The sequence below is a fragment of the Narcine bancroftii genome, chromosome 12 (assembly GCF_036971445.1).
Source record: "Narcine bancroftii isolate sNarBan1 chromosome 12, sNarBan1.hap1, whole genome shotgun sequence".
Taxonomy (NCBI): Eukaryota; Metazoa; Chordata; class Chondrichthyes; order Torpediniformes; family Narcinidae; genus Narcine; species Narcine bancroftii.
Window position 1 is genome coordinate 88,886,734 of NC_091480.1, and position 22,278 is coordinate 88,909,011.

Consider the following 22,278-nt stretch of genomic DNA (forward strand, 5'->3'; position numbering starts at 1 on the left):
AAATTCCTCCATTGGTTGTGAAGTGCTTTGATGGATCCTGGGTTGAAAAACACAACACTTGCGCAAATTCAAGCAGCAAGAGAATGGAGGATGGTAAAATACGATCATTTACTGCAGTTAGATTGAAAATTCCAATTTATGGCGCAGAGCTTGGAACTATTCTTATATAGTTAAAGGTTAATGCACTTATATGATGTGGTAATGCTGCATGGCATTAATAGGGCAGCAATTTCTGGGAAAGGAGAGGGAATGGAATTCAAATGTTAATTCAATTTAAAAACAACACATTAGTGTTTGAATCAATATTCCCTCTGCATTTCATTTGGTATAGACTGCATTAAGATCTGTTTGGAAACGTGTTCTGCACCATCACAAATATTACTTTTGAAGATTTCAGATAAAAACATAAAGGATAATTCAAATATTACTAAACAAAAAATAACTTAAGGATAGGTTTACCTTACCATCAATCCCAGCTTGATAACATGACATTTTGATGTTGGCATTTTGAAAACCCCTTCGTAGATAGCACTTTTAGTCTTAACAAATCTAACTCTTGGATTAGAGCGCCTTTCCTTTTCAGCTTCCAATTTGTATTTAAGAGCTGCATATAAAGGGAACATTAAATAATGACTTACAAGCTTAGGAAGCTCCCCCAAGATAGTGAATGATTTCTCCACATGGTGAACATCTGTTGGAATATGCCACGACGTCTCTTTCGATCGTTTCTGAAAGCAGACTACTGCTTGTTCATCTTAGACTATATAACTAAGTCCACAAAACTAATTTTACACAAATTAGCTAAGAATTCTTATTAAAATAATTTTTTACTTTATCATTTGCTTGTTTCAAATTAATGGCAACTAGAGAGGTTAATGACAATGTCGTCAATAATTCTAAAATCTTGATTCTAACTTGAAAGTATTTACTGCTCAAAACAATGAAAGTATATTGCTATATCTACCAATCCTGAATCCGCAAGGGAACCCTCATCCCAAAAGCTTCTATCAGTCGCATAACGAAAAGGTGGCAGAACAATGGTCACACTTACCAATAATGCGGTTGTACTTTCTATTTCCAGTGCTTACAATGTACGAGAAGCAAACTTTCACGGTGACACTAAATGAAAAAGAGCCCATGGAAAATATTTCACACTATAAAAAAAAATCAACTTCACATTTGCATTTCTAGAACAGAGAATGAAACAAATTGAACTTCTGAGTCTGAATAATCCCATCAATCCCATTCCTCCACATACATCCCTACAATTCAATCTCTGCCACATGCTCACTGACACCACCCTGATTCTCCTGCCATCCATCCACATTAATAATCCAATGTGTTTTCAGGATGTGTGAGGAAATTGGAGCACATGGGGAAGCCCATTAGTTTCAGGAAAAATGTGCAAAATCCAGTTTAACAAGAGTGAAAGTCAAAATTTAGCCAAGGTCACTTGAGCTTTGTGTCAGCCACTTAGTAATCTTTGAATTGCTCGAGTTAAAAATCCTTGGATTAAAAATATTGCCCAACTTCCCAAGGTGAGAGAAAAAAAACCTTTTTGAGCCAGAACCATTAATCAATTCTTGATGAAGTTCCAATTTGAAATGTTAACAATTCTTTTTCTTCCATTGACGCTGCTCAACCTGCTGAGTTTCTCCAAAATACTGTTTGTTAATGCAGAGTCCAGCATCTCCAACTTCTGTGTGACTCCAGTTATCCAACTGCTTCTCCTCCACTGCATTATATACATCTTGTTTTGAAACAGAGACACAGCAGTGCTTCCTCTGGACTTATTTTTTTGTTAGACATACAGCACAGTAACAGGACCTTCTGGTCCAAGAGCCCATGCCTCCCAACACCCCGATTTACCTACAACCCCTGTTCGTTTTGAAGGGTGGGATGAAACTGGAGCACCCAGAGGAAACCCACATAGACACAGGGAGAACATACAAACTCCTTACAGACAGCACTGGATTCGAACCCATGTCGCTGGCGCTGTAATAGCACTGTGCTCACTGCTAGACTAAATGTGCCAGCCCTTATGTACAAATATATTGAGAGAAAGAGTTACACGCCTGCTGCAGCGTGCTGCAACACCATGGTGCAAGCTAAACTGTTACTGAATGCATGATGTCATACAGTCATAGACTCAAACAGTGCCAAAAAGACCTTTTAGCCTAACTTGTACATGTTGACCAATTTGGCACACTGGGCTAGTACATATCCTAAGCACTTCCTATTCACATACATGTCAAAAAACAACCAATAAATTAAGAGAAACATGTTAAAAAATCAATTGCTTACCAACTCTTTATGCTGCAAATGCTAGGATCAATTATTTTTGGTTGCACAGTGAAAGTTTCATTTATATTAATAACTGGCCGAGATCTGCAAATAAACCATAAGCCATTAATTTCACCATCTATACCACTGACACCCACGTACGACTCTATCTTCTTGCTGAGGATTGATGATTTGTGAGATGCTGGTTTAATTTGCAATATGTTGAGCCTAAATTAAAATTGTAATGTCAAAAAAAATCTTAATTTTGATGCAAGTATCTTGCATCCATCAGGATTTCTTCCAAAAGTTATTTCATTCATTTTCACATTTGATACAGTTTTTTTGGCAAATTTTGGTCTCTCCATATAGAATGAAAATTGCCTGTGTAAATTAGACATGTTGTAACTGCAGTGCTTTGCAGTTGATGACTCTATGGTTTGTTTCCCATCCCTTTGATGATACTGTAGAAATGTTCTTATCATATCTGGTCAAACACCTCCAAGTTTACAATAGTAATACAATGAGTTTGAAAAATAGTTTGCATGAAATGGGAACTCAACAATGTGTGTGTATCCTCTTCAATTTTCCCTTACTCGCTAATCCTTTTACTTTGACTCCATGCCCATTTTCACTATCACATAAGTTGTACCTCAGTAAAACGACCTTGTCAGATAATGTTCCAATTAGGACATCAGGATATTCATTGCTATCGACATCAAGCCCTCCACTGATTGAGTATCCAAATGTCTTGATCTTATTAGTACCACCCAGGGTTTTTCCACTGATGACCTGGAAAATTAAAAATGAGTAGAGATTTTACTATTATTGAACATAGAACAGTATAGCACAGTATCAGGCCCTTCAGCCATGTGTCAGTACTAAACGTAATGTGCAAATCAAACTAAAATTCTGCTGCTTGCCCTTGATAGATGTCCCTCAATCCCCTTCATATTCCTGTGTCTATCTTGAATCCTCTTAAATACTGCCATTATATCTGGTTCCACCACTATTCCTGGCAGCTTGTTCCAGGCACCTACCACTCACTGTGTAAAATATTTACCTTGCACATCTCCTTTAAACTTTATTCTCCTCATCTTAAATGCAGGCCTTCAAAGTGTGTGATGGTTTTACACTGGAGAAATGATTCTGATTGTCCACTCCATCAATGCCTCTCTTCATTTTATGAGGACTCCTCTCGGCCTCCTACACACTAGAGAAAACAACCCAGGTTTATCCAATCCCTCCCTGTAACTCCTACCTTCTAAACCAGACAACAACCTAGTAAACCTCTTTTCTGTACCCTTTCCAAAACATCTACATCTTTCCTGTAATGGCACAACCAGAATTTGCCACAGTATTCCAAGTGTAGACTAACCAACATTTTCTCCAGCTGCAACGTGACTGTCTTACTTTAATATTTAATGCCCTGCCCAATGAAGCCAAGCCTATCATCTGCCTTCTTTACCACCTTATCTACTTTCAATAAGTTATGGACGTGAACCTCCAGATGCTGCTGCTGTTTTTAATAATCCTGGTATTAATTGTTTACATTCCCCTCACGTTTGACCTCTCAAATTGCAACACCTCCAGCTTAAACTCCATCTGCCATTTCTCTGCCCGTATCTGTAACTGATCAAAATCCTGTTGTATTTTTGATTGCCATCTTCACTGTCTACAACTTTATATCATCTGCATGTGTGACACACACACACACACACGCACACACACATCCCTGTGGAACATCACAGGTTACAGGCCTGCAGCTCGAAGAACAGACCTCCAACCACCTCTTGTCATCTATGGGCCAGCCTATTTCATATTCAAACTATCAACTCACTGTAGTTCCCATGAATCAGTGTTTCTTGAAGGGCTTATCAAAAGTCTTACTAAAGTGCATGTAGATAACACCTACTACCTTGCCCTCATCAACCATCTTTGTGTACTTCTCAAAAATCTCACTCAAGTTGCCCCTAACAAAGCCATGTTGGCTATCCCTAATCTGACCACGACTTTGCAAATGTGCATAAATTGCATCTCCCACCACTGATACAGGCCTATAATTTCCTAGATCGTCCCTTTCTCCCCTTGAAAAGAATCCATAACATTAACCACTCTCAAAACCTCTGGGACCACTCCTGACACTTGTGAGGATGGAAAGATCTTTGTCAAGGCCTCTTTAAATAACATGAGGTATAATCAGTATCAGGCCCAGGGGCCTTGTCTACCTGAATGCTCCTCAAAATCCCAACACCACCTCTTTGTTCATCTCAAATTGCCCTGATATTTGAGCATTTCCCAAATTCTGGTCTTTATCACTGTCTATGTTCTTCTCCTTGGTAAATACTGATACAAAGTACTCATTTAATACCTCAACCACTTCCTCCAAGTTCCCTCCTTTATCTTCAAATGTTCCTATTTCTCACCCAAGTGATCCTCAGGTTTTTAAAATGCTTTGGGTTTTTAATTCTGCTTGCTTCTCATGGCCTTTTCTGACCTTCAAAATGGAACGTGTTACTTCTTTCCTGAAATCTTTATATTCTTCAAGGCCCTGTCTGTTTGTAATGGTTTAGTACAGGTGTTTAATCTTTTTTTCTGAAGTCCTTGTAGTCCTTTTGAGAATTTTTTGGATAATGGAATAATATTAAAATGATGGTACTTTAAAGTAATTGCGGTGGGGGGGGGGGGGTTGAAAGTGTTAGAAGGTGGGGTGGTAAATGAAGTGAGATAAAGATAAACTGCTCTTTCCCCATTTGCCCGCCTGAGTCGCACCACCGCTCTCTCCCCAAAGCCACTCCCTCTGACAAATACCCTTTCAGCATTGATGCTGAAATTTTGCTGGAGGACAATTGTTAGGTCTGCTTTGTTCATGAATGAGTGAGTCAAACACCAGACTGAGCCGAAATCAAGGTTCTTTATTACCGGATTGTAACACTTGCAACTAACAGTGTTAGTTGGAGAAGGCGCATTCTGCCGTTATCAGCAAGTGGTGTTTTTTTATACCTTAGGATACGTACTTAGTAAATTATCATACCATGACATTGTCCAATGAATAAACTGTTGCTATCCTTCTCTGCTAGCTTTCTGCACATCAATTTGTCATCACCACTCTTATCTTGAGAGTACAAGGTCACAACTGCATCTTGTTACGGCCCAGCACTGGGTGATTCCTTCATTCCCAGCTCATGGTGTTTTTACCTAACACAATCCCTGTATTTTTGTAAAGCATGCAGTAAAACATCAAACTTAAACTGGCACAAACATCTGAAAATATATTCTACGTGCAGTAAAGAACTGTTTGGTTTTTGCTTTTCAGAATTTCAGATAAAAGATTACATACTGTATTTATAGTAAGAATTGTGTTTCAGGCCTACAGTCAAAAATTCGTTCCATTATCCATGTCTTCATTTGAATGTATTGTCCTTTTCTTACTGTTAGCTGTACTGAAAGGTTTTGATTGGGTACATAGGGGAAAAACCTTTTCTCTGAATACTCATTGAATGGTATGTAACGAAGTTTAAGTCATCAAAAAATGAGGTTAAAGATTAAAAGAAAAAAATCCAAAACTATCCACTCATTCAAAAAAAAATCTATCTGCAATTGAGTAAAAGTAATTCCTTTATGTGAAATATAGGAGTGTCACACATTGCATTTCCATGACCATAATTAGGTTACACTCAATATATCAACCACCATTAGATTGCACAGTTGGCTAGTGGTTACCATATCGCTGTTACAGCGCCACCGATCGGAACCGTGGTTCAAATCCCACGCTGTCTGTAAAGAGTTTGTACGTTCTCCCCGTCTGCATGGGTTCCTCCCACCTTTTGAAATGTACTAGGGGTTGTATGTTAATCGGGTTTAATTGGGGCAGCACGGGCTCGTGGGCCGAAATGGCCTGTTGTATGTCCAAATTTAAATTTATATTGTGTATTTACTGCAGTCAATCAGTAATGAGTTTCAATACAAATATCCATACAGACAAAGATGAGATGATTTGAAGGAATATCATATTTTAGTTCATCTTAACTCTCAATGCAGGTAGGCTGGCTGTTTGTTTTTTTTTTAAAAATGGAGTTTAATGGTTAACAGCAAAGTGCATTAATTTCCATATTGTCAGCAAAGTTTAAAAGTTGAGGATCGCTGGCATTCTACCTTTGGCAAATGAAGGTGCCATCTCCCAGAGTGCTTCTGGCTTAACTATCCATCAATAAATATTAACATATTGTTTTAATTAACTGCAACATAGGTCCCTTCATGATCTCCGTAAGTTAAGAAATTAGTTCAGGATATATCGCTGGTTTGACAATTAACAAACACTCTTGTTGAAGGCACTGGTTGGGGGGAATCGGGGAAAGGTCTAAGAAGCAAGAAGGGGTCAAGGAAGCAATTCCAGATGTAGTTCATCCACTACAGAAAGTAAAATATTTGAAGGAAATCCAAAAAGAATTCCTGATGGAGAAATTCTGATGTGACAGGAGGGGCATTAACCCAGCGAGTCGATGTGTTTAAGGCATCTGTGGTATGTCAGTTTTCCGTCTCTGCAAGATGGAATCCAGAGACACCACTGTGGCAACAGAAAAATAAAATAAAATAAATCTTTGGACCAGGAATGCGAGGAAAGCAAAGGCATTCAATCTGTAACATCCTCATATTCAAAGGCAGATGTTGTTTTGCTGGTTGAGGAGACTTTGACCATAGTCATAGACTAAAATTAAAATCAGTTTCTTCAAAGGGAGCTCCAAAAAGCATCTGGGGAAAGTGACCACACATCCAGTAAGATCTGAAAGGAGAGGTTCAGCCAAACTTTTTAAAAATTATTGAACAGATCCATAACAAGAAGTGAGCCAGGAGTTGCTTGCCTCAAAAGATCTAGCAGCCAGAGTTTAAACCCAACCCTCTGGTGTGGTCTGTGTAGAGTTTTATGTTCTCCCAGGAAATGTGTGCTCTGTTTTCTTCCCACATCTTGTTAGGTTAATTGGCCGCTGTAAATCACCCCAAGTATGTAAGTGGGTGGTAGAATCTGGGAGGAGTTGATGGGAATGTGTGGAAAAGAGATGTCAGGGAAAAGTCGTGCAGGGGTGGAATAGCTCTATGAGCTGGTATAGACTCAGTGGGCAGAAATTACCTTCTACATTGTGAGGAAATATGAATCAACATTCTTTACAGAGAAAGGTAGCGGAAAAGCAAAATAAACATCAGAATTTTCATTTCCTCAGCAGGGAAATTGAAAGAGGATATTTAGACTTGGGTCTAATCAGATTTATTGTCAGAGTACATCATTTACATCACATATAACCCGGAGATTCTTTTCCTGTGGGCCAGGCAGAATTACCACTTATTGGTAGTGCAAAAACCTGTACACATATATGTAAATAATGGAAACTAACTGTGCAATACAAAGAGGAAAAAAATTCATTAAAGTGCAAAATTAATAGTCCTTAAAGAGTCCCTGATTGTTTGATGTTGAGGAGTCTGATGGTGGAGGGGTAGCAACTGTTCCTGAACCTGGGGTGTCATCTATACCTCCTTCCTGATGGTAACAGCAAGAACAGCGAGTGTGCCGGGGGGTGTGGATCCTTGATGATTGCTGCTGCTCTCTGACGGCAGTGTTCCCTGTAAATGTTCTCAATAATGGGGAAGGTTTTGCCTGTGATGTCCTGACCTGTGTCCATTACCTTTTGCACAGTTTTTCTTTCAGGGGGTATTTGTGTCCCCAATATAAACCACAATATAGTAACTCTACCTCTCGGTACCCAGCTTTGGAACATGACCCTTTATACCTATGGGTAACATAAATTTAACAATTTCATTTTAAAACCTGCAATTGATCTTCTATTGATTGGCATTTTTCAGGAAGGACTTCAATCTTTTGTTGCATTCTGTACCTGGAAGTATTTCCTTGACAACTTAGCAAGATTTTAATTTTAGTCTATGACTATGGTCAAAGTCTCCTCAACCAGCAAAACAACATCCTGCCTTTGAAACTTAGGTTGAGTCAATAAATTAACCCAATAGCTTAACCTATTTTTTTTTTTAAATCTTAATTTTGCCTTTGGTAACAGATGATCACTATTTGGGGCCAGTAGGACTCTCCCAAGGGATGGTGCTGAGAATACTCCTTGTGATTTAACAGGGCTTTGTATATAGTTGTGGCATAAATTTTATCCTCCAGTAGTCAAAACTTTTAGTTAAATAGACTTTTATTCAATTGGTTTTCTTGATTATTTTCTGAAAAGAGAGGTGTATGTGACTCAGGCGATCACAAATGCCCTCCCCCACTACCTTCCATTAACCCCAATCTATACTTTCCATGGCTTTAGAAAAGCAGCCAACACATTAAAAGACCTCTCCCATTCCTGGCCACACTCTCATCTCCCCTCCTATCTAGGGAGATAGATCAGCTCGTTGAATGGTGTAATGGCAACGTTAGCAAAACAAAGGAGATGGTTGTGGAATTCAGAAGGAAGTCAGGGGAATATGACCCAGTCCTCATCGAGGGCTCAGTAGTTAGTGGTCAAGAACTTCAAATTCCTGTGTGTCAACATCTCCAAGGGTCTCTCCTGGTGCCTCCATGTTGATGCAATCACAAAGAGGTGCTTGAGGAGATTCATAATGTCACCGAAAGCTCTTGAAAACTTCTACAGGTGTATCATGGAGGACATTCTGGTTGTTTTCATCTCCGCCTGGTATGGAGGCACTAGCTCTCAGGATAAAAATAAACTCCAGCAGGTTGTTAACTCAGCCTGCGATATCACAGGCATCAGACTTCACTCATCGAGGACATCTACACGAGATGGTGTCTTAAAAAAGCAGCCTCTACCTTCAAATGCCCCCACCACCCAGGCCACACCCTCTTCACTCTGCTACCATTGAGAAAAAAGGTGCATGAGCCTAAACATGAGCCCTCAACGGCACAAGGACAGCTTCTTCCCTGCTGTCATCAGATTCCTGAATAATCAATGAACCAAAGACACTGTCTTACATTTTGATTCTATCTCCCATTGGGAAGAAGATTCATGACTATGTGATAACACATCGCAAATTCAGTTTCTTTCCTGCCATCGTCAAACTACAAGGAACCTCACATGAGTAAAATTATGTTACCTTTGGTCTGTACCAACTAATGTCTCTCTTTAACTCCACACTTCTATAGCATGCTTTACTCGTTGTACCCTCCATGGGATGTCTAACTGGACTGCTTGCAAAGCAAACTTTGGCATTACACCTTGGTATATGTAACAATAAATGAACTCAACTTAAACTTGAACATGTCCTTGATATTTAAGTGACACATTTTCATGTACATGGGACTCTGTTACTGTTTAATCACTTTTTACAGTTTAGAACATACAGGTTCTTATCCCTTTATCCGTGATTCTGAAAACCAAACTTTTTTTTAACTGAATATACAGTATATTTGCAGGTATTCTAGCGAGAGTGAGGAGAGAATGCGGCTTGGGGGCAAGGAGGGAGAGAGTGAGGAGAGAACGTGGCTTGGGGGCAAGCAGGGAGAGAGTGAGGAGAGAACGCGACCCAAGGAGTGTGAAGGCCCAGTTGGGGCAAGAAGAGTCGGAGCCCACCGAGCTGCCAGAGCCAGAGGGTGAAGGGACCCAGGTGCTGAGCTCCATGGCCCGGGAGGAAGGAGGAGAGAAGCGAGCCAGCGCGCAAGGAGAAGGTGGTGCCAGAGGGAGGAGGAGGTGGCACGAAGCCCCCCGGCAGCCAAGCTGGTGCAGAGGGACCAGATGATGGGAAGCAGCCCAATGGCAGCCGAAGCGGGCCAGAAGGAGGCAGACAAGGGTATGGTGGAGCCTGGCAGGGTGGGCTTCTTTTTGTTTAATGCAGGATCAATAGCCATCTTCGTTACCCATAATCCCCCACACAGCTGGAACCACTCTGCATTTCCCAGTGTGGTTCTAGCTGTGTGGAGGAATATGGGTAACAAAGGCACCCATTGGTCATTCAGCTGGCTTCAATGGAGTGTCGCTCCATAAAAGGGGCCTATGTTTTGCGCCATTTTAATTCTATAATCTGGAATAATCCAAATACCATAAAGTGTCCGGTCCCAAGGATCTCTGATAAAAGGTTAAGCATCTGTACTTTATTGTTTGTCTGTTCTATCTCACATTGGAGTACAAAAAAGGGTCACAATCTGAAATGTTAACTGACCATTAGATGTTGCCTGAGACTGAGCGCCTGTAGCAACTCACTGTTTGCACTGGAATATACTTACTTGTTTTGCAGGATGGTTTACTCTACTGGTATCTCTTTGAAATTTAATGTCTCTATCTGCACTGACTACAAGTTCAAGTCTTTATGATATTGTCAACATGTAGATATTCCACCTCATTGTCTCTGCCTCTTACAAATACAGTGAATGGTTGTCTGAGATCCTTGCAGGGCCCTACATCCTGCTCGTTTCTGTACCAGTTCATTATCCCCAATCTTTGTCTTCTGCCACTCAGCCAACCTCCCAACCAAAGCATTGACGTGTTCAATTCTAACATCTGTGGAAAGAGAAGCAGAGCAAATGTTTCAGGTTAAAGACCTCACAAGTGAAGGGTCTTTGGCCTGAAACATTGCCCATTGGCTTTGGAATAGAATAATGTTGCCTGTCCTGTTGAGTGTTTCCAGCATTTTCTGTTCTTGGATTTTAACATTTGCTTTCACTAACTGACTTGTTCCAGGAACTTGATCAAATTACTTCTCAAAGTCTATATAAATAAATCTGTAGACAATTCCCTGTCTGCTACTTTAGTCAACTCTCCAAAACACTTTTTAATTTGTTTTATTAGGCATGGCTTTCAATGTCTGGGTAGATAAAAGCCAGGAAATTTTTATTCTACTGAATCCAGCCAGTAGATGGTGCTATTGTCCTGTTCAAACTGGTGAGGGAATAAAATACCATTACATGATGTTAAGTTTCTAAAATAAATGTGCCACGAGATAGGAAACTGAGCAACTGAAATATACATTGTAAAGCTCCACAAATAGTAATGGATGATGTGTTGACGGTGTCTTGTTGGTTGAGTGATAATTGATGGCTCCAATGCCATAAAGTCTCCTTCACACTTCAAATTAATTCCTTGTCTCATTCAAAAGGCAGCATTTCCAAATGCTTGGGAATTCTCTGGGCTTTAACTGGATTTTCCTGTCATTTATGAAAATTCAAAGTTGCTGGGGGAACTCCCACTAAAATTTGGGTCCTGCAGATGTGCCATCTTTACTGGTGTATGTGTGGATATCAGTCTGCACTTCCAGTTAACAGGCTGACAAGTCTGAAGATTAGCTCTTTGAAAGAGTTCCTCAGTCTATCTCCAACTCTGTCAGTATTGAAGCACCAGACTAGGATTGGAGCTCATGACCCTGACGTGTTGATGAACACACACCTGTTGATTCCGAGGTAACAGTGCTGACCATTGAACCAAGCTGACACTGAATGGTGAGAGCAGGCTACAAGCACCTCAAATAGCATGCACTCCTTAAATTACACTGCACTCCAAATAAATCGGAAGGACAGCTAAAACTTTCCAGTCTCCTGAGCACAGACAGAAATCTGAAGTTGAACTGTTTCTTCTTCCCTCTAATATAAATCTGTCATGTGATCCCTCGGCCAACATCGGCAGCCGACTCACAGATTGGTGACCTGCCGTCATAGTGAAAGTGATAGATGGCATCAGGAGCTGTTGGTTGCACCAAAGGACAAGTTTAAGGAGAGGGTTTATACCAACAACATTTTTCCATGGATGGCACACTTTCTGGGTGTGAAAATTTGCAGTAGTACTCACAGAACGAAGGATAATTCACATTTATATTTCAGTAAACTTTTTAAATTGCTTTGTTCATAATGATTTCCTTCTGTTGAGTACACCACTCTCAGAATATAATACAGTATATCCTCGTTAGAACGCTGTAGTTGGGGTCCAAGATTTCATAGCCGAGTGGTGGAACAGATGCATATATGTGGCTGGAGACCCACCAAAGCGGTTACCATCTTTACTGCCTCCTCAGTTCAAGAACGATTCTTACCCAGTCTAGCCTCCATGTACTAAAACTGTAGATATCGTGGTTGAAGTAAAAACACAAAGCTGGTGAAAATCAGTAGGTCAAGCACTTTGATTTATAAAGTTCGGGGTCCACATACACCCACGCTATAAGTGATTCCACGGATTATCGAATCACGTTCAAACGAGGTTTCAGTATTCTTGGAGCAGAAGCTATTTTATAGGGAGTTACACCTGATAAGCAACTATGAAAATTAATAACTAGTTAATCAAATAACTGTTAATCTATTCATATTGAAGGATTTTACAAACGACACCTATAGAAATCTTCCTGAGATCTCTAACCTCACTCTCAAAAGCATAATCTGGTAGCTAAGGCTCTGATATAAAATCTCAAACTAAAAAAAAATTGAAGAATGTTATTTGTCCTGTAAACTGCAATCAATACTTGTCTAGATCACGCTTGAAACCATCATAAACAGTTTAAACCCAAGGTACAAGTCATCCTAACTGCTTATTCAATATATTTTTTAAAAAACTAGAGAGTTTAGAAATCATGAAAAACTACACAAAATCTCCAATGGTATCTCAGTCCTTCAGTCATCAAGTTCACTGTAGAAAACATGTTTACTGAGTTTCAGATTGTTCCCTCGCCAGCAGGACACCAGAATCCAGTCAGGTTCATGCATCTCTGCCAAGGGAACAGACATCGTTAACCACTGCTCCATCATCAATTTGGGGATTAAGTTGGAAAAGTATCTCACAGCTAAACCACCAGGAGCAGATACTCACGAAGCAAACAAGAAATTAGATTTTTGATATTTTTGGAACCATCTGCCCTCATTTTCTTTTGTCAGGAACTCTGCGGAACGGAACATTCAAAAGACTCTTAGATAGGCACACGGATGTAAGAAAAATAAAAGGTCATGGGTGTGAGGCAAGGAAAAATTAGATTTCTGTGGATCAGGTTGACAATAGGTCAGCACAATATCGTGAGCTGAATAGCCTTCACTGTGCTGTAATGTTCTTCGTTCTCTGAATTTCTATCATGGCGGGTGAATAACAAAATATATATCTTAGGGGGGAGATGAGTACTGATAAGGCAGAAGGGAATGAATGCTGCTGCGTGGAGAGAATTAGGTGAGCAAGGAGCTAAATTTGGACATGCAGCATGGTAATAGGCCCTTTGGCCCACAAGCCTGTGCCACCCAATTACATCCAATTGACCTACAACCCCAGTATTTTTTTTCCTTTAAATATTTTATTGAGTTTAACATATGAACTTACATACAAAATTTTAAGGAAAACATAACCAGTCATCTCAGATACAGTACAACTCTGCTTATCCGAAATCAGATTCTCTAAAATACTCATTTAATTTAAAAAAAAATTCAGATAAATGAAGATCTCCCAAACAAATTAGAAATCCTCACTGGAGTCGAGCTAACCTCACAGGTTTGAAAAAAAATTCACCTGATATTAAATTAGAACGACGATTGTCCTCATTTCAGGTAACTCCCTCCCCTCTCTCTGTCCATTTCATCTTTACCTTCCCCTATTGACTGCATGCCGCTGTCTCCCAGCAAATCCCTTGTCCCAGGGCGGCCTCCCAGGCAGGAGCGGGTCCTCCGGCTCTGTAGCTTTCTCTCCCCTTCCCTCCCTCCCTGACACTGTGGAGCTCCCAGACACTGACTTCGAACCCTCCCCTCGGCCTACTACCACACACGCACAGCGTACTTCCTGGTGTGCGTGTGTGGTAGGCCTAGCAGGGCGTCAGTGTCGGGAGCACCGGTGACTGGAGAGACAGGAGCCTGCCAACTTGCCATTGAGTGTTCAACTGGCTCAGGAAGCCTCCATGGGGATCAGCGGCAGCAGTGGGGTTGTGTCAGGATTGACTATGGTTGGGAGATCTCTGTGACCAGCATTTTTTGATGAGAATTAAACATTATTTTAATGCTTAAAAAGCCTTCCCTTGTGGGTGGTTGTTGTTGTTTAAACATTGATACAAATGATTTGTTGTTGTTTCTGGGCTGATTTTTTTTTAAAATGACCACCTCTCTGAAAAAAGCTGTTGTTTATCTGACGGAGGCCCGGGTCATGTCAATCTCGGATACTTGGAGTTGTACTGCACATTCAAGTCCAAAAAAAATGGATAGAACTATCATTAAACATGAGAAACAAGTTATTGAATGAGACAGTGGGAGGAAAACAGAGGAAACCCGTACAGGTATGGGAAGAACCTACAAACTCCTTAGATACAGCACTGGATTCAAACCCCGGTCACTGGCGCGGTAACAGCGTCGCTAACCCTGCTGCCCCGTTTTATATAAATTTTGCAGTTGAAAACAAAGCATACCTGGCTTGGTTTAGGCGACAGTCCTTTTATTCCACCATGGTAAATGAAAAATTTGCCGTCATTATCATAGGGGGCGCCAATGCCAATATCTGTGGGAAAAAAAAACATGCATGTGTGACTACCCTGCTGTATGCAAAGGCTCATGCCAATGAGGTGGGAAAACTCGCACATACATGTGTGATCATTGATTGCTCAGGGAAGGCTGAAACACGTAAGACTGCAAAAATTCACAGATGTTTCTTCTCCGCCATCAGGCCACTCCTTCTCAGATTTTTTAAAACATCTCACCTGGAAAGCTGAAGCAGGCCTAACATTTAAGAGTGACTGAAAAAAAAAATCAAATAAAAATTATTTTCACCAAGGATTAAAACATTTTTTTACTATATATATTGGGGATTATATTCACCATTTCCACAATCTTTTTTGAATTAATGTAACTTTTAGCAGCAGTGGTCAAAACATTTGGAGAGGAGAATCAATCTGAACTATTTCCTGACTAAAGTAAAAACCCTGTTAGCCAGAATTCAAGCAAATGGTCGCCTCAAGTAACCAGCAAAAAAAAAATCAAGGAAAATTAATAGGTAAAAATATGGAAGTTTAAAATTGGTGTGCCTCACTGTTAGGTCACCAATCCACAAGACACACAATCTCAAGCAACCTGAAAATTCACTTACATAGAACGTAAAACACTGCAACTTAGTACAGGCTCTTTGGCCCTTCATGTTGTTCCGACCCATATATTCCTTTAAAAAAAAGTACGAAACCTTCCCTACCTCATAACCCTCTTCCATCCATGGCCTGTCTACGAGTCTCTTAAATGACCCTAATGTTCCAGCCTCCACCACCATCCGTGGCAAGGCATTCCAGGCTCCCACAGCTCTGTGTAAAAACTTACCCCTGATGTCTCCCCTAAACTTCCTTCCCTTCACTTTGTACATACATCTAGTGTTTGTTATCTCTGCCCTGGGGAAAAGGTGCTAGCTGTTCATCCTATTTATGCCTCTCAAAATCTTCTTGACCTCTATCAAGTCTCCTCTCATCCATCTTTGCACCAAAGAGAAAAATCCCAGCTCTGCTAACCTTGCCTCATAAGACTTATTTTCCACATCAAACAACATCCTCGTAAATCTCCTCTGTACCTTCTTTGTAGCTTCCATGTCCTTCCTATAATGACAGGACCAGAACTGAGCACAATACTCCAAGTATGGTCTTACCAGTGATTTGTAGAGTTGCAACATGATCTCTTGACTCTTATACTCAATTCCCCATTAATGAATCCCAACATCCCATAGGACATCTAAACTATCCTATCAACCTGAGCAGTGACCTTGAGATATGTATGGATTTGGACCCCAAGGTCCCTCTGTTCATCTATACTCTTAAGAAACCAATCAACCATGGAAGGTCAGCCTTCTAGGTTAACCTTCCAAAATGCATCACCTCACACTTATCCAGATCGAACTCCATCTGGCAACTTTGATGCCCAACACTTCATCCTGTCTATATCCTTTCGTAACCTATGACAACTTTCAGCACCATCCACTACTCCTCCAACCTTTGTATCATCCGTAAATGTACTGACCCATCCTTCGACCTCTTCATCGAGGTCACTTGTAGAACAGAGCCCTGCGGAACTCCACTAGTCACTGACCTCCTGCCAGTATACTTTCTGTCCACTACTACTCTCTGCTTTCTACATGCCAGGCCATTTTTTTAAAATCCACACAGCCAAGGTTCCATGGATCCCATGCCTTATGGCTTTCTCATGGAAACCTTGTTAAATACCTTACTAAAATCCATATAGACCATATCTACCACCCCACCTTCATCAATTTATTTTGATACCTCCTCAAAAAATCAATTAGGTTTGTGAGGCTCGACCTTACCTTCACAAAACCTTGCTATCCTTGAGTAGACTGTACTTCTCCAAAGGCTCATAGATCTTATCATTAAGAAACCCCTCCAATAGTTTTCACACCACTGACTTAGAACACCCTGGTCTATAATTCCCAGGATTCTCTCTATTACCTTTTTTAAACAAGAGGACCACATTTTCCATTCTCCAATCCTTTGGCACCTCCCCTGTAGCCAAAGAGGACTCAAAGATCAGAGCCACCACCCCAGCTATCTCTTCCCTCACTTCCCACAGTAATCTGGGGTATATCACGTCCAGCCACGGGGACATCAATCAATGTTTTTAAGAAGACCCAACACTTCCTCTTCCTTAATCTCCACAATGTCCAGCACACAGGCCTGATCTATTCTAACCTCACCCTGATTAAGGTATTCTTCTCTTGTGAATACTGAAGTATTCATTTAGGACCTCCTCAACCTCCAGGCACATATTGCCATCTTTATCCTTTAGCGGCCCCACCTTCATTCTCATCATCTTATCCGGCATCTACCAATCCCCATAGGTGCTGAATACCAGGGCTTTTTACTGTATTTTTAAAAAAAATACAATGGTGCAGCTCTAAGGCAACAGGTAACAGGACACATAGACCCTAAACATGATGGGCTGGGTTTTCAGCCAGCGTTGAGAGCTGATCACAACTAGAACAGCATGAAAACATCTGCAATTGCTTTTGATAGTTCTATTGTTCTGGAATCCCACTCCTGATCATCCCAAACCTCTGAAAGATCTGAAAAAGTATGGAATTTTGGGCAAGGAGAACAGAACTGGATTCAGCTGCCATGCTATCTGTTTCCATCTGATGGATAATTGTTGGGGCTAACGTATGGAGAATGTCCATGCAGGAAGCTATAGTTCTGCAGGTGCCATCACTATCTTCCTTCAAGAAGGAATGGAAAACTATCATAATAAACCCATTAAACAAGGTCATCACACAATGAAAATAAACAAGAAAATTGTGTCATCTTCTTTTTACACACTGGGTCAGTTCATTTCGTCTTCTTCTCATTCTATCATTTTAGGGGGTGCTTCATCCAGTTTGAGGCTTAATTCTTTACTTCTTATATTACTTAGAAGAAAGATCTCTGGATTTTTTGGAATGTTGCTTTTTGTGATTTTATTTAATACCTGGTTTAGATCTTCCCAAAACTTTTCCACTTTCTCACTTGCCCAAATTGCACGTACTGTTGTTCCCGTTTGCTTCTTACAGCGAAAACATCTATCTGATACTGTTGGGTCTCATTTATTTAACTTTTGGGGCATGATATATATAGCCTGTGTAACCAATTATATTGTATCATGCGTAACCTCGTTTTTATTGTATTTCTCATAGTTCCGGAGCATAGCTTTTCCCATGTTTCATTCTTTATCTTTATGTTTAGATCTTGTTCCCATTTTTGTTTGGGTTTACAGCTTATTTCATCATTTTCTTTCTCTTGCAGCTTGATGTAAATGTTTGTTATAAATCTTTTCAATTATTTTAGCTGTAGCAAAAAAAATGTATAATGTCAACCTGGAAATCAGAAGAGAGCCTGAGAGTACAGGAATGGTACATGAAAATTAGTAAATGTATTCCATTGGAAAAAATAACATAAATTTAAAGAATAAAGTCACATTATTCAAACAAATTTGGGAACCGTACATGGAACACAACAGAGAGGGCCTACCGTGGACCTCCACCCCCTAAAATGATAGAATGAGAAGAAGACGAAATGAACTGACCCAGTGTGTAAAAAGATGACACAATTTTCTTGTTTATTTTCATTGTGTGATGACCTTGTTTAATGGGTTTATTGTATTGTATATGTTGAACGTTTAATGGGTTTGGAGGGGGGTGGGAAGGAGGGAGGGATGGGAGGGGGAAAAAGGGGAGAAAATTACACTTTGAATATTCAAGAGGGAAACGTTTGGGTGTATTTTGGTTAATATGCTTCATAGTGTGAAAAATAAAAAAAAATTAAAAAAGGAATGGAAAAGATGGTACACTGGACACTATAAGTAGGAGTCAGGTGTATGGTCATTTTAACTAGCTCAGCCATTAAATCAGGTGAGCTGATCTGAATCTTAACCACTTACTACCCATGTCTCAATGCGAAAAGCAAATATCTATAAAGTGCTTTTAAAATGAACTAATTTATTAAGATTCTTAACAATTGAGGAGAACTGTAACTTGTACCCTATCAAGGCAGCTTTCATGTGCTACACATGCCTAGGATTGACATTTAGATTCATAGAGTTAATACAGAACATTAGAGTTGCACAGTCAAACAACACAGAACAGGTCCTTTGACCCAATTCATCCACATTGACCAGTAACTCCACTGCCTGCATTTGGTCTATATCCTTCTGAGCCCTTCTTATCAATTTATCTGTCAAAATGTCTTTTGAACATCAGGATTGTCCTGTTGTGTCCTTTGTCAACTCGTTCCAGATGCAGACTACCCACTAAGTGAAAAAGGTCCCTCTTAACTCTCTCTCCTCTGACTTAAACCTGTGCCCTCAAGTTCTAGAATCAAATGCTCTGGGGGGGAAAAAAAAGACTGCAAGCATTCACCTCATCTATACCCTTCATGATTTTATAAACCTTTATAAGATTGCCTCTCACCCTCTTACATCATGGGGAATAAAGACTCAGTCTATCTAATCTCAGAATTTCAGAATCAGGATTTATTGACATGAACAAGTCATGAAATTCGGTGTTTTCCAGCAGCGTCTTAGTATAAACATTCATATTATAACCATCATACAACATTACTATAAAAAATAAAGTAATAATAATAATAGGGTACGAAAAGAAAGACAATGTCATGGGTTCACTGATTACTAAAGAATCTGATGGCAGCAGGGAAGCTGTCCCTGTGTCACTGAGTGCTCGTCTTTAGACTCCTGTACCTTTTCCTGATGGTAGCAGAGTGAGGAGGGCCTGGCCTGGGTGAGTGATGGGTCTTTGAGGATAGAGGCAGCTTTTTTAAGACACCGCCTCATGTGGATGCCCTCGATGGAGTAAAGTCTGGTGCCTGTGATGTCGCAGGACGATTTAACAACCCTTTGGAGTTTATTCTTGTCCTGAGATTTGGCGTCTCCATACCAGGCAGTGACGGAACCAGCCAGAATGCTCTCCATGTTACACCTGTAGAAGTTTGAGAGTCTTCAGTGACATACTGAACTACCTCAGACATCTCACAAAGTATAGCTGCTGGCAAGCCTTCTTTGTGATTGCATCAACATGGAGGCTCCTCGGAAATGCTGACGCACAAGAATTTGAAGTTGAAACCCTCTCCACTACTGAGCCCTCGATGAGGACTGGGTCGTTTTCCCCTGACTTCCTCCTGAAGTCCACAATCATCTCTTTGGTTTTGCTGACATTGAGTGCAAGGTGGTTGTCGTTCCACCATATGACGAGCTGATCTCTCTCCCTCCTGTACGCTTCCTCATTGCCGTTTATGATTCTGCCGACAACTGTGGGGTCATCAGTAAACTTGTAGGTGGTATTGGAATTATGTCTGGCCACACAGACATGGGTGTATAATGAGTCGAGCAGTGGGCTAAGCACACATCCTTTGTTACGATCAGTGACGAGGAGACATTGTTTCCAATTCATACTGACTGTGGTCTTGTGATGAAAAAGTCAAGGATCCAGTTACAGAGTAGGGGTATAGAGGCCTAGAGATTATAGCTTCTCAACCAACACTGAGGGAATAATAGTATTGAAGGACGAGCTGCCGTCTGCATGAATTGCTGTTTTCGAGGTGATCCAGAGCTGAGTGGAGAGCCCGTGATATTGCATCTGCTGTGGAGCGATTGTGACGATAGGTGAATTGCAGTGGGTCTTTACATGCTAATTCTGGCCATGACCACCCTCTTTTAGCACTTCATCACAGTAGAAGTTAGAGCTACTGCCCGGTAATCTTTGAGGCAGCCCACGCTACTCTTCTTGGGTATTGAGATGATTGATGCCTTTTTGAAGCTGATGGCAACCTCTGACTGCAGCAATAGGAGGTTGAAAATCCGTGAACACTCAGCTGTTTGGTGCAGATTTTTAGTACCCTGCCAGGTATGCTATCAGGATCTGACACCTTCACCCTCTTGAATGATGTTCGCATGTTACCTTCAGAAAAAGATCTCATGGAGTCCTCAGCATTTTCAGGGATTCTAGTAGGCATTGGTTGGTTCTTCTTCTCAAAGTGAAAGTGGTCTCTCCCTCTAAATCATGCCCTCTGTGCCTGGCAACGTCTTGGTGATTCTCTTCTGTATCTCTTCCAATTTATTGATATCCTTCCTATAACTGGGTGACCAATGCCTCATATAGCTGAACCAGATCCCAATTGTAGTACTCAATTCTCTGACTAATGTAAACCAGTATGTCAAACACCTCTTCAGCATTCTCAAGTCAGATCCTCTAGCTTGGAGTCAAGAACTTTGTGGGCCCGAAACTGGAATTTAATGGTACATTACACAAAAGATTTAATAGCTTGATAATAATCTCGCAAGTTCTCTAAGTCACAAGGCTGCCAAAAAAAATGTAAAATTGTCACATTAATCCATTGGACTAGTTTGGTAATTAGACTCCAAGTCATAATTTCCAAAACATTCTGGAAGATTATTATTCTGCAATGCGACCCATCTATCTCTGTGACAAATAATCTTGAGAACTTGTGTCTTTTTATGAAATTGGAGGGAAGCCCTTGACATGAGGATTTATTAATAATCCAGTCATTTAAAGTCTTAATGATTCAGAACATGATTTGAAATAACCATGAATGAAAATAGGATTCCAAAATCTAACGATAATAAATGCCAAAAATAAGATAATGAAAGATAAATAAATCCCTGAGCAGATCTCAGTTTTCTTCTGGGTTTTAAAATGGGTGTCCCAGAGAATGCATAAATAAATAAATACCTGTAATCAGCCAAGTGACCTTGATCCACACCAGACGGAAATCTCTGGAATATTTTAACATGTTGTGAGAGTCCATTTTGGCTTTGAAACAATCAGCAAGCCTCAAGTTCATCAAAGCTTGGCTACAACAAAACTTGTACAGAGAAGAATTGCTTTGAGCCCTCCATCCTTTCAGTCAAGGACTTTCTTCCTGATAATGTACTGAGATTTGTCGCAGAATGTGAACCGAGTGCAGCTAAAGGGGAATACGTACATCCCAGCTCCCATCTACCAAACACAAAGGGTGGGTGAAGTGATGTAGATACTGGCTTGTGAAATGGACCCATGACTTCACTAGCAAGCCATCAGTCAGGTGGCACACAGCACCACTGCTGGAAGTAACAAAGCAAGCACCAGTGAATGCCTGATTATGAACTGAGCTCCTGAATTCAGCAGTGTTATTGTGAAGAGAGTGAAACACGAAGGTCTGCAGACGCAGTGATGGTAGTAAAAACTCACAGAAATGCTGCAGGAACTCAACTGGCCTCACGGCGTCCATAGGAGATAAAGATATATTTCTGACATTTCAGGCCTGTGCCCTTCTTCAAGGAATAAGCAAAGAACAGGAAAGCGTCAGAATAAAGTCTGAAGACTGGCCAGGGGAGGAGTCCAGGCCAACAAAAGGTGTTAACTGGAAATGATGAGAGGTGAGAACTGATTTTAAATCTGTGAAAGGAGACAGAGGGAAGAGGGAGTGAGAGAGTGAAACATGACCACAGGCAGAGCTAGGAGTAACTGGCTATGGGTGAGTTGTCAGGCTCAGGTGGTACAACTTTTCACAGCAGAA

At 40.6% G+C, this 22,278-nt stretch overlaps 1 protein-coding gene across 2 annotated transcripts in view; it reads right to left on the bottom strand.

Annotated features, from left to right (window-relative positions):
* The window catches only part of itga3b (integrin, alpha 3b), a 125,331-nt gene that overhangs the window by 31,980 nt on the left and 71,073 nt on the right, over positions 1-22,278 (bottom strand). For both annotated transcript variants that reach the window (XM_069904667.1, XM_069904666.1), the window contains exons 8-12: positions 14,641-14,729; positions 2,933-3,072; positions 2,305-2,388; positions 1,052-1,119; positions 465-604 (exon numbers count right to left, since the gene is read on the bottom strand). In XM_069904667.1, coding sequence (XP_069760768.1) covers positions 465-604; positions 1,052-1,119; positions 2,305-2,388; positions 2,933-3,072; positions 14,641-14,729 — 521 coding nt within the window. The remainder of the gene's footprint in view (positions 1-464; positions 605-1,051; positions 1,120-2,304; positions 2,389-2,932; positions 3,073-14,640; positions 14,730-22,278) is intronic.